Source organism: Felis catus, chromosome D3 (assembly GCF_018350175.1).
Source record: "Felis catus isolate Fca126 chromosome D3, F.catus_Fca126_mat1.0, whole genome shotgun sequence".
Taxonomy (NCBI): Eukaryota; Metazoa; Chordata; class Mammalia; order Carnivora; family Felidae; genus Felis; species Felis catus.
In genome coordinates, this window is record NC_058379.1 from 32077298 (window position 1) to 32089333 (window position 12036).

The 12036-nt window shown below is 35.9% G+C and overlaps 1 protein-coding gene across 4 annotated transcripts in view; it reads left to right on the forward strand.

The window, feature by feature from the left end:
* Window positions 1-12036, forward strand: part of PTPN2 (protein tyrosine phosphatase non-receptor type 2) — an 85691-nt gene that overhangs the window by 43674 nt on the left and 29981 nt on the right. For all 4 annotated transcript variants that reach the window (XM_019814962.3, XM_019814960.3, XM_011287948.3 and 1 more), the window contains exons 3-4: window positions 2892-2992; window positions 8651-8749. In XM_019814962.3, the coding sequence (XP_019670521.1) occupies window positions 2892-2992; window positions 8651-8749 (200 nt within the window). The remainder of the gene's footprint in view (window positions 1-2891; window positions 2993-8650; window positions 8750-12036) is intronic.

A 12036-nucleotide genomic window follows, 5' to 3' on the forward strand; every position in this document is an offset into this window, starting at 1 on the left:
AGTCCAGGAGAAACAGTTCAGATAAATTGATGTGTGAAACTGTAGCTATTTAACATTTTCTTTCGTATGGAGATCATGTGAACAGTTTTTTTAGTTTAAAAGTGGGGAGAAAAAGGACATTTAGTATAGATTTCCTTCAGGGGAGCAGCTTAAATTGAATGTATTCTCCAGAGTTAAACATCAAACATCTGTTCAGTTTATAATTCAGTTATATTCTTCTAACAGTTGTATGTTTAGGATACTAAGCCAGTGTTAATTCTGTTGTATGTACATGCCTTCTGTCCCTGAGAAACCTTCTCCTCCGTTTCCATCAAAATGCTACAAGGTTGGGGTGCCTGGGTGGCTCTGTCCCTGAAGCATCCAACGTTTAATGTTAAGCGTCCGACTTCATTGGCTCAGGTCATGATCTCACTGTTGGTGATTTCAAGCCCCGCTTTGGGCGCTCTGCTGTCAGCACAGAGCCCGCTTAGGATCTTTGTCTCCCTCTCTCTCTGCCCCATTCTGCCTCCACATTAAAGAAATGATACAAGGTAAAGTTTTGTAGTCCACATTTTTAAATCAGCATGATTTCTAAATCTGTGAGATTTTTACTCCCCCCCCCCCACCAAAGCATGATTTTTAAGGGCTCCATTAAAGTAGTGCATCTTTCATATATACTGTAATTTACCTGTTATTAGGCATTTTGGAAATTTGTTGTTTCCCCTTTTGTGTGTGTGTGTTACTGTTAGACTGTGCTTATCTCTGGGTATATCCATTGGTTTCATTCACAGAAACGGAAACCTTGGATTTGTAAGAGTTTATGCCTATAAACCAGACATCTGAAAGTTCTCTTATAGTCTCATCTAGTGCTTACTAAGGGGCTAGCCATGGCCTGGACAGCACTTCAAAAAGGTTTTGGAAAAATAAACTTTACAAAAATTTTTAATTAAAAAAATTATCTCTTCAATTTAATTTTTATATTTTGATTAATAGTGAGATTAAATTTTTTTTCATATTTATTAGTCTCTTGTGTATTGTCCTTGTTCATCTTTTAAAATGGGGTCTCTGTCATTTTCTTACTGATTTGTAAGTACTCTTCGTATCTTAATCCTTCTTTGGTTGTATATATTGTAAATACATTTTCTTAATTTTTTTTTTTTTCAACGTTTATTTATTTTTGGGACAGAGAAAGACAGAGCATGAACGGGGGAGGGGCAGAGAGAGAGGGAGACACAGAATGGGAAACAGGCTCCAGGCTCCGAGCCATCAGCCCAGAGCCTGACGCGGGGCTCGAACTCACGGACCGCGAGATCGTGACCTGGCTGAAGTCGGACGCTTAACCGACTGCGCCACCCAGGCGCCCCCATTTTCTTAATTTTGAGGCCTGCTTTTTCTTTTTTTAATTGAAGTATAGTGGACATATGATATTATACTAGCTTCAGGTGTACAATATAGTGATTCAGCATTTATATGTTTATATATAAATTTTATATGCATTATAAAATGCTCACCACAATCAGTGTAATTACCATTTGTCACCAGAGAAAGTTTTTACAATATTATTGGCTGTATTCCCTATGCTGTACCTTTCATCCCTGTGACATTTACTTACTTTATAACTGGAAGTTTGTAACTCTTAATCCCCGTCATCTGTTTCACTCATCTTCCCACCCTCCTTTCTCTGACAACCACCAGTTTGTTCTCAATATTTATTCATTTTATTTATTTTATTATTTTGAATTTTTGAATTTTGAATTTTTTATTTTATTTTATTTATTTATTTATTTATTTATTTATTTATTTATTTATTTATTTATTTATTTTTAGAGAGGGAGGGAGAGAAGGGGGAGAGGGAAGGAGAAAATCTTAAGCAGGCTCCTTACGCAGGGTGGAGCCCGACACAGGGCTTGATCCCATGACCTGAGCTGAAATCAAGAGTCAGATGATCAACCAACTGAGCCACCTGTGTGCCCCTGTTCTCTGTATTTATGAGTCTGTTTCTATTTTTTTTAATTTGTTAATTTTTTAGATTCCATGTATAAGTGACATCATACAGTCTTCCTTTTTTTTTTTTTTTTTTTTTGCCTGACTTATTTCAATTAGTGTAATACCCTCTAGGTCATCCATATTGTTGTAGATGGTGAAATTTTTACTTTTAAAAGCTAGAAATATGTCTAAACTAGATATGTTTATCTATTGTGCTATAACACAGTCTAAGTAATGAGGCGTCTTTAGTTGTCTTGTAAAGAATTAGAATATTCTGGAGCGCCTGACTGGCTCAGTCAGTACAGCATGTGTCTCAATCTCAGGGTCATGAGTTTGAGCCCCATGTTGGGCATGGGGCCTACTGAAAAAAAATTAGAATATTCTCTCTGTATTTAAATATTTTTAGCACTTAATTTAAATATAGTTAAATACTAAAAATTATTTAAATATAGTTGAATGCAGATCTATTGAGGAATGAAGCAAATGTAGTTACCATGGAAATCAAGTCTCCTCTATTTGAGGCCGGTTGTGGTTTTTTTGGTATTTTTGTTGTTTTTTTGTTTTTGTTTTTTTTTGTAGGTAGACCTATCAGTTCTTAGACCCCAAGACTCTAAATGATCCTTTTACTTTTAGGAAGGTAGGTGCTTTATTCCTTTCACCATATTTTACTCTTTGGTCAGTTTTTCTAGTTACAGTAGTTAATCAAGTACAAACAAAAGCATTTCCAATACCACAGTAACAAACAAAAAGATTTCATTTTTATACTTCCAAAAAAAGGAATTTTAGGACTTGATTCAACTCTTTTGTGGTGCTGTTATTTTTCTTTGCTTTGTTTCTTCTATCATTTTATTAATACCTAGAACATTAATATCAATAAAAATGAGAAGTTTGAAATGACAATTATGGTTTGTCATTCTCTATTTCAGATGATCACAGTCGTGTTAAACTGCAAAATGCTGAAAATGATTATATTAATGCCAGTTTAGTTGACATAGAAGAGGCGAAAAGGAGTTACATCTTAACACAGGCAAGTGATGTGGTGTCGAGCAGATGCCTGGCAATGCAGTTATTGTGGTTGGTATGCTTTGAAACATAGCTAAAAGTATGTCTTTACTTCTTTTGGAAATGAGATGCTGTTTGTTTTTTCTGTTGTTACATAGTAGAGTGTAGACATTTTAATGTTTTGCAGGTTTGTATGTGAACATGAAAGTAATTTTTAATGTTGCACATTCCAAGAAGGAAAATGTTTTAATGAAATGGTTTAGGCCAATTCTTTTCAGGCAAATTATCTTCCTTGCTTTATATTGATACAAAGCATTTGTTAATGCTTTGTTAAGTTCTCTTCACATAACTTGTATCATAACCAGAGGCCCTTTGAAAGCCCTTCTTGACCCACTTCTCTGACATACAGTTTCAGAGAGTTTGAACATGCCTTTGATGGGTATCTGCCCTTTGTTTGGAGTGAGGGTGGTAAGACCAGGTGCCCAGAATACTGGCTAGGAAGCCAGAGACCGTAACAGTTCCCTTTGGCATTCTGCCTGATTGCTTCTTGGCACATTGGCCACACCCATATTCTAGCACTACTACTCTTCCATTCTTAGATAATAAAAATTATTTTGGTTTATCCACACCAGCTTCCCTTTATCAAATGACAGAGACTTAATGAACAGTACTGCTATATCCCCCAGTTACTGATTTTTAAATTTTAAGTGTAAGCTGTATGTTCATAATATTTGAGGTTTTTAAAAATGTAGATCAGAATAACCTATTATTGAAAGAGAAAATGGGTGGCTTGGTGGCTCATTCAGTTAAGTGTCTGACTCTTGATTTCGGCTTAGGTCATGATCTCATGGTTTATGAGAGCAAGCCCTGCATTGGGCTCTGTGCTGACAGTGCAGAGCCTGCTTGGGATTCTCTCGTCTTTTCTCTCTGTCACTCCTCTGCTTACCCCTCCTAAAAGTAAATAAACATTAAAAACAAAACAGAGAAAACAGTTTCATATAGTAAAAAGATTAGACTATTTCTAGTTGGCAGGAAATGAAAATAATTTTACTTAAAGTAAAATGCTCCTGTATGTCAAAAAAGAAAAAGAGAAACAATCTAAGTTAAAAAAAACAACTGGCAAAGAACATAAATTCATAGTTCAAAGAAAAATATAAAGGTAGACAATATACATATGAAAAGATACTCAATTTTTCTAGTCATGAGGGAATATACATTTAATAACCACTTTTCACCAGTCAGAACAGCAGAGATTTAAAAGTTTATAATACTCAGTGGTTACATATGTATAGACATAAAGATACATGTGAGGGTGTTTATTGAAACTTAATTTTAATAGTACCAGACCAGAAAGAATAGGACAGAAATAATTTGTGAGGGACTGGCTAAATAAATTATACATATACCATTAATATTGGTTATTTCTAAGAATTAGGAATACATAGAGTTTAATTTGTCATTTCCTGCCCTTTTGTAATATTTGGCATTTTTTATGAGCATTCGTGACATTTTTAATTAATTTTTTTTAACATTTATTATTGACAGACAGAGAGACACAGAGCGTGAGCAGGGGAGGGGCAGAGAGAGGGGGAGACACAGAATCTGAAGCAGGCTCCAGGCTCTGAGCTGTCAGCACAGAGCCCAACGTGGGGCTTGAACTCACAAACCGCAAGATCATGAACAGAGCCGAAGTTGGATGCCCAGCCGACTGAGCGACCCAGGCACACCCCGCATTCATGACATTCATGACATTTTTGATAAACTCATTTTTAGAATTTCAGTTTATTTTCTTTCTTTTTTTTTTTTTTAATTTTTATTTTTGGGACAGAGAGAGACAGAGCATGAACGGGGGAGGGGCAGAGAGAGAGGGAGACACAGAATCGGAAACAGGCTCCAGGCTCTGAGCCATCAGCCCAGAGCCTGACGCGGGGCTCGAACTCATGGACCGCGAGATCGTGACCTGGTTGAAGTTGGACGCTTAACCGACTGCGCCACCCAGGCGCCCCAAGAATTTCAGTTTATTTTCTATTTGAAAAAGCTATAATGTTCAAAAATAGAAAAGAATAATTACTCTAGATCCCTTATCACAACCCTCTGTTTCTCTTCCTCCCTTTCTCCCATTTTCTCAGTCTCATTTATTGGTTCTTCTTATTGTAGTCCAAATTCTGTAGGTGTTTCTCAGGATTCTGATTTAGGAGTTTTTTCCCCTTTTCAGTTTACACTCAAGGCTTCAGACTCTCTGGAACCATATGTTCAACCTTCGTATCTTAAGAGAATGTAGACTCTGGATTCATAGTATCTATGCCCAAATCCTGGTCCCACTGCTTCACTGGGTATTCATCCATCTAACAAAGATTTTTTGAGTACCTACTGTGTGGTAGGCATTAAATAAAATAGACATTAAGTAAAAATGCCATTATGAACTTTACATTGTAGTGGGAGATAAGATTAATAAGAGCTAGGAATTTTGTAACATTGTTCTGTACTTTATGTTTTGTATGATTTAAGGCTCAGGCTAACTCTCTCTGGTAAATACTGTCATCACCCTGATTTTATGCATGAGGAATCATCTAAAGAGACCAGGAACATTAAACAACTTTACCAAGGTCATACGGGAAGTGAGCTGAAGCCAGAATTTGAAGCCCCATTGACACTCTGGGTCATGCTCTTAATCATTCAGCTCTACTAGCATAATAAAATTGCTGTGTGACCTTGGACAAGCTACCTAACTCTCCAAGCTTGTATATATATCTATATTATTGATATATAAATATATCTATATTATCTATGGAACGATGTTGAGCAAAATTCTTATGGTGCCTGGTACTATGGTAAGCCCTCCAGTGATTATTTGTTGTGGCATTTGTTATTACTTTTTTATTTGTAGCAGTAATAATGGTAATAATTATAAAATATTAGAATATAAATATATTTATTAAAATATTAGAATTTAAACATTTATATAAATATAAAATATTATAAAGTCCATAACAATAAAGAAAATACCTGATTAACGCACTCCTAATTGTGTTTAAGCATCCTGTCCCTGTTGGACTGCTCTGCCTGTCCTGACAGAATCAGAAGGCTGTTTTCAGTTTTTTATTCTTTTCTGAATTTCCACCCTATATTTTCTAGGTCTTTACTGGATATTTTTTTAAGTTTATTTATTTTTGACAGAGAGAGCCCCATGAGTTGGGGAGGGGCAGAGAGAGAGGAAGACATAGAATCTGAAGCAGACTCCAGGCTCTGAGCTGTCAGCACAGAGCCTGATGTGGGGCTCAAACTCAAAAAAGACAGCAAGATCATGATCTGAGTCGAAGTCGGATGCTCAGCTGACTGAGCCACCCAGGTGCCCCTCTCTTTTTTAATCAAGCCATCTCCCTTCCTGTTTTTCTCACCTGGGCTAAAGCTGTCCTCATCATGTACTGAATCCTAATGCAATAGCTTTTTAACTTGTTTCGTTGCCACCAGTCCCTCCCATCCTAATCCATCTTTAACAATGCCACCAGAATTATTTTTGTAACATACAAATCTGATCATACCATTTCTTAAAAACTTTGGTGACTGTTTCCTGTATTCACTCTGGTTTTGTACACACTTCCATACTTCCACTTCATCCTCATTGATTGCTTTGTCTCTCCCACATTTGCCCTGAACTTGCATGTGCCTTGCCTTCTGCTTGGAATGCACCCTTACTCCCCATCCTTCCATGACGCCCCCTGTATCAGTGCCCTCGTCATTTTTAAGGCCCTGCTGTAGCATCCTTCCTACTCCTGAAGATCTGATGGTTTACCCCTTACTCTTATGGCACTTGATATTTTTCAGTTAGTAGGACAAGGACTTCTTGTCTTTTTACTTAGTAAGCTCTTTGAAGGCTGGGAATATTTTAAAGGACAGAGAAAACTAGAGATGCTATATGTTTAATAAAACCTCAGCTGTTCTGATTGTCCTTTGTAGCTTATTATTTTTATCATCTTTTTCCTCTGAGTTTTTGCAATTAAAAAATATATATATACACACATATATATATATGTGTGTGTGTATATATATATATATATATATATATATATATATCAGTCCTTGGTTTAAATCTCCATTTTGCAGGAAAAAATTGATAGTATTGGGGCACCTGGGTGGCTCGGTTTCTTAAGTGTCTGACTCTTGGTTTTGGCTCAGGTCATGATCTCATGGTTTTGTGAGTTCAGGCCCTGCAGACGCTGTCTCTGTCTCTCAAATAAATAAACTTTTAAAAAAAAAAAGGCTTTAAAAAAATTGATATATTGCTTGTAGATGGGAAAACTGAGCAATAAACCCACCCCCCTCCCTTTTGAGCCACCAGTGGAGTGTGTTTTGTTTTTTTGTGTGTGTATACACTAAGGAGTGACTTCTCTGGTGAATTGATAGATCCATTTATTTAGATGAAAGAAAGGGCATTAATTTTACTGGGGATTTTCTCATTGCTCTTTTTTATTTTTACACTTCGTTTTAGAAGTAGATCAAGTAATAGATAATGTACATTGAGGACAACAGTATCTTCAAACATTTGGTTGCAGTTTCTCAGTATTCTGAGATTTCCAACCTTTTTATAATTTAGAAGCTTAGAGTTTATTAATTCAAATAATATTTCAGAGCATCTGCTATATACTAGGGAATACAACTGCCTAAAAGATGCTTTCAGCCTTGAACCACTTGAATCGTCTTGTTTGACATGGGAAGCTGATGTTCCAGAACACCTGGCCTCCAGCCCCTGATGCTGCCTGTCACTCTGCCCTGTGAAAGGGACGCATGCTGCCTTATTAGCTGCAGTAGAACCTCATTCACTTTCACCTTTAAAATTAGTTCCAATTTGGCCGTGGCCTTTTCATCTCTTATTTGCCCTTTCTTCTGCCCTATGCTACCATTAAGCAAAATGTGAAGATAATTGGAAGTGCATAATATGATTTGATTTTTTTCCCCCATGACAATATTGTAATATGAACCATTGCCCCTTTTAAGTCTGCTATTGAGGTTGTACATGCTGTGGTTTTTGTAGATTAGCAGCTTTGTAGTAGTTCAGGTACTTTGAGATTTCTGCTTTTTCTGGAAATCTTTTGCCAGTTAACTCGGGGTGGTTGGTTGGCTAGTGATGGCATAGATTTCTTCTTTTGTAAGACTGCCATGATCCATGACAGTCAGGGCCTCTTTTCCTAATATGAAAGCTGAAGGGGACAGAAATTTCCTTTGCAGCTAGAACTGGACTAGTCAGATACTCCTGCCTGTGATCTTGACTTTGGTTTATTTATAGGTTATGCGTAAATGCTACAGCCACCTTAGTATGGCGATGCCAGCAAAGCAAGGTGATAAGGAGTGCCAGTGTCAGGAGCACTGTACCAAGCTGACTGGTTTGAGCAGAATCTTGCCTGGACGTTGGTTCCCACCAAAGCCTGGCTCTCCAGCCCTCAACACCGAAAGTCATCTGATAGCCTAAAAAATTCCTTTTCTGCCTAAGTAAATAAAAGTCAGTTTTGATCACTTATAAACAAGTAGTAGAGACCTATTTTTTAAATCAAGTAGATTTAAAGTTATGATTTACTTACTATGATCCAATAAACTGTTTCAAACCAGAAACATACTTGAAGGAATTTTCTTTGAGCCTTGTTCCATCTCCTTTCTCTTACCTACTTTTTCTTGCCTGTTCTTACAGGGTCCACTTCCTAATACAGGTTGCCATTTCTGGCTCATGGTTTGGCAGCAAAAGACCAAGGCAGTTGTCATGCTAAACCGAGTTGTGGAGAAGGAATCGGTAAGTAATACTTAATATTTACAACTTGGCGTACTCCCTGTTATCATTAGCTTATAAATGTTTTCATATTTGTTTTGGGATATTGATTCGTTCATTAGTTTGGCTTTGAATTGCTGAAGCCTAGAGGTCAGTCTGTTTCTGACCAGAAGAACTCTAGTATAACCTTTTCCTTTCTTGCTGTAAGCATTTAGGTAACGATTGCACACCACTACCCTCCAAGATGTAAATGTCATGAAACAAATATTGACCAGTAGTGATACATAGATCTTTGGAATCCCTAGGCTTTATTAGAATTTTTATAGTTTATTGGGGCTCCTGGGTAGCTCATTCAGTTAAGTGTCTGACTCTTAATTTCAGCTCAGGTCGTGATCTTACAGTTTGTGGGCTCAGGCCCCACAGCCTGCTTGGAATATTCTCTCTCTCTCTCTCTCTCTCTCTCTCCCTCCTTCTCTCTCCTTCTCTCTCTCCTTCTCTCTCTGCCCCTCACTCCCCTGCTCACACACTTTCTCAAAATAAATAAATTTTTAAAAATTTATAATTTACTATTATCAAAATCGTGAAAATTTTATAAAAGATTAAAGTCACAGGGTTGGTTTTTTTTAATCTTGATAAATTTTAATTGGCTCTTAGGCCATGAGACGTGTAAATTTACATGTATCAGTATGGAAATGTATAAATTTATTAAAACTTTAGGTGCAGTCTAAACAAGTATTAATAATTATTTAAGTCTTTAACTTTTGTAGCTTTAGGTTCCTTTTCTGTCAAAGAAGCAAATTGGAAAGTATTGTCTGTAAGATCTCTTCCAGCCTTAAGATCTTGGACTGTTCTACTTCCTCAGATGCCTGATTCTTACTTTCTTCTAAATTCATAGTTGGTGGCTTTTAATGGTGATACAAATTATTCTACTCTCTAATCTGAAATGGCACTGACATACCAGAATGTCCAGCAATGTCAGCATAGTTTTTTATGGTGGCTTTTTCATGGTTTTCAGTGTGACTTAAAAATTAAGTGATGATGCCATTGTTTGAACAGTTTGAGCAGCATTGCAAACTAGATGATTTATAAGTCTCATCTCTCTTTTTGGAGTATAATTACTAATTAATAAAAGAAGACTGCCCATGGAAATTAGAAATCATATTTATAGTGCTTGGATCTAGATACTTAATAAGATTCAAATTTAATTATTTTGGGGAAGATTATTTCATGGGTGGTATTACTTTGTGAAGAGTCCCATAATGTCTTTTTATGGTGTTAGCGGTCATTGCTGGTCACGGCCTACTTAGTTCCTTAATTAATTAGGGGTTATGAAATAGTGGTATTTCAATTTTATCATTCCTTCTTGAATTTTTGTTGGAATACTTCTATAAAGAGAAACTTCCATTCTTGTTAGTTGACCACTTTTATATAGGAAAAGCAGTTTTCAAAATAGAGTTCATTTCCTAGTGTCCTCAACAGGTGACCAGGTAGGTTTTTTTTGGTGTGGGGCAGGCACTGGAGGGGATCAATTATTATGAACTCATAGATTCAAACATACTTGATTCATTTCACTACATTGCAGTTATTGTCCTTATTAGTATTCTAATATTATTATCCTTAATATCCTTAATATCCTTAATAATAATAATAAGGATAATAATAGTATTATCCTTATTAGTATTCTAATTAACCCTCCACTGGTTGGCAGAAATCTCTTCAAGTTGGGCTCTGAGTCAGAAACCTAAGAGTCAAAACCAAAGAGTCTTTAATAATTTTCTTAATATCTGGAATGACTACTTGTTGAAGCTTATGTTAACCTCTTCTTCATAGAGTCAACCATCTCTCTAAGGAGCCTTGGTTTCCTTTTAATGGGCAATGGTATTTCAAGGTGGCAGTAAAAATAGGGATGTTTGATGTTGGACTGGTCATTGTTTTTAGAGCTTTTCAGTGAAGAGAGCTAAGAAAAAAATATGTTTGTGTGTTAGATAACATACTTCAAGGGTTCATACTGATACTTCTGATTCAAATTTAGAACTGTAGGGGTTGGCTTAACCCTTTCTACCTTGTATCTGTTATCTCCTTTTTCCATACTATGAATCCTGCTCCTCAAAGACACTACGGATAAAGAATATCTTATAATGACTCTTTACCTTTGTTCCATATTACACACCAAAAATACTCATAATTAGGGTATCAACTCCAATACCAAAGTAATTACTAAAAAAGTTTAAAATTTTTTCCATCTTCTTCTGTTTTTTAAGTTGTATTTTACCTACGTTTTCAGAGTATATAACATACTATAGTCTCTTTCATATCCCTTTTAAGCTCTTAGTTCTACGTGTAAATATATATTTGATATTCATTGCCAGTGTTGCTGATGTCTCTCCAGTTGTCCTGTCGATAGCTCATTCTCTAGTGGATCCTAAGGAAGGACTCATGGGCATTAGAGTTCCTGATTTCTTACCTGTCAATGACAGTTTATCTGCTGTCTTAATGCTTAAAAGTCACTTTGGCAGGATATAAAATCTTGGCTCACATTTGCTTTTCTTTGAGCAACTTAAATACATTATTACTCCATTTCCTCCTGGCATAGCAAATTACTGCCAAAGTAAATTGAACATCGTATTTTATTTCCTTTATAAGTCACATGGGTTTTTTTGTTTTTGTTTTTTTTATCTAGGTTACTCAAAGTAATTTTTTTTTCTTCAAATTCCATTAATTTTACCAAAATATGTCTTTGGGTTGGTCATTCTGGTTCAGATTTTTCCAAGTGTGTAGTGTGGTCTTTCAGTATATGATTTTTAAAGAAAAATGTATTGATTATACTTGTAAGTATTTTCTGTTTGCTTGCTTTGATGTTCTTCTTTGGGTCCTCCAATTATGCATGTTAGGTTTTCTTTGCTTATTTTTATATTTGTCACTTTCTCTCAAATCCTGTGTCTCTTTCTTCATTTCTTTTTTATTTCGGAAATGTCCTCCTTTCCTCATCTTTTTCTCCAGAGACAATATCTGCAGCATTTATTCACACCTCTTTGCCTTTCAATTTAGTCTTCATTTCAGAATTGATATGTTCTTTGATTCCTAATTTTTTTTTATGTCTCCTGTCACATCATTTCTGAGTTGTTCTCATTCTCATTTACTCTCTTTTCACTTCTTGTATCATATTTAAAATGTCTTTTAGCACCTTTGGAAGTACCAGCTCATAGTATTCATTTGTTTGGAGGTATTGTTACTGTTTGTGATTTGTAGTCATTTCTGATTTGGACAGGGAGAAGTGGCCCTATTTTATAACGTTTTTCTGGTGCATTCTT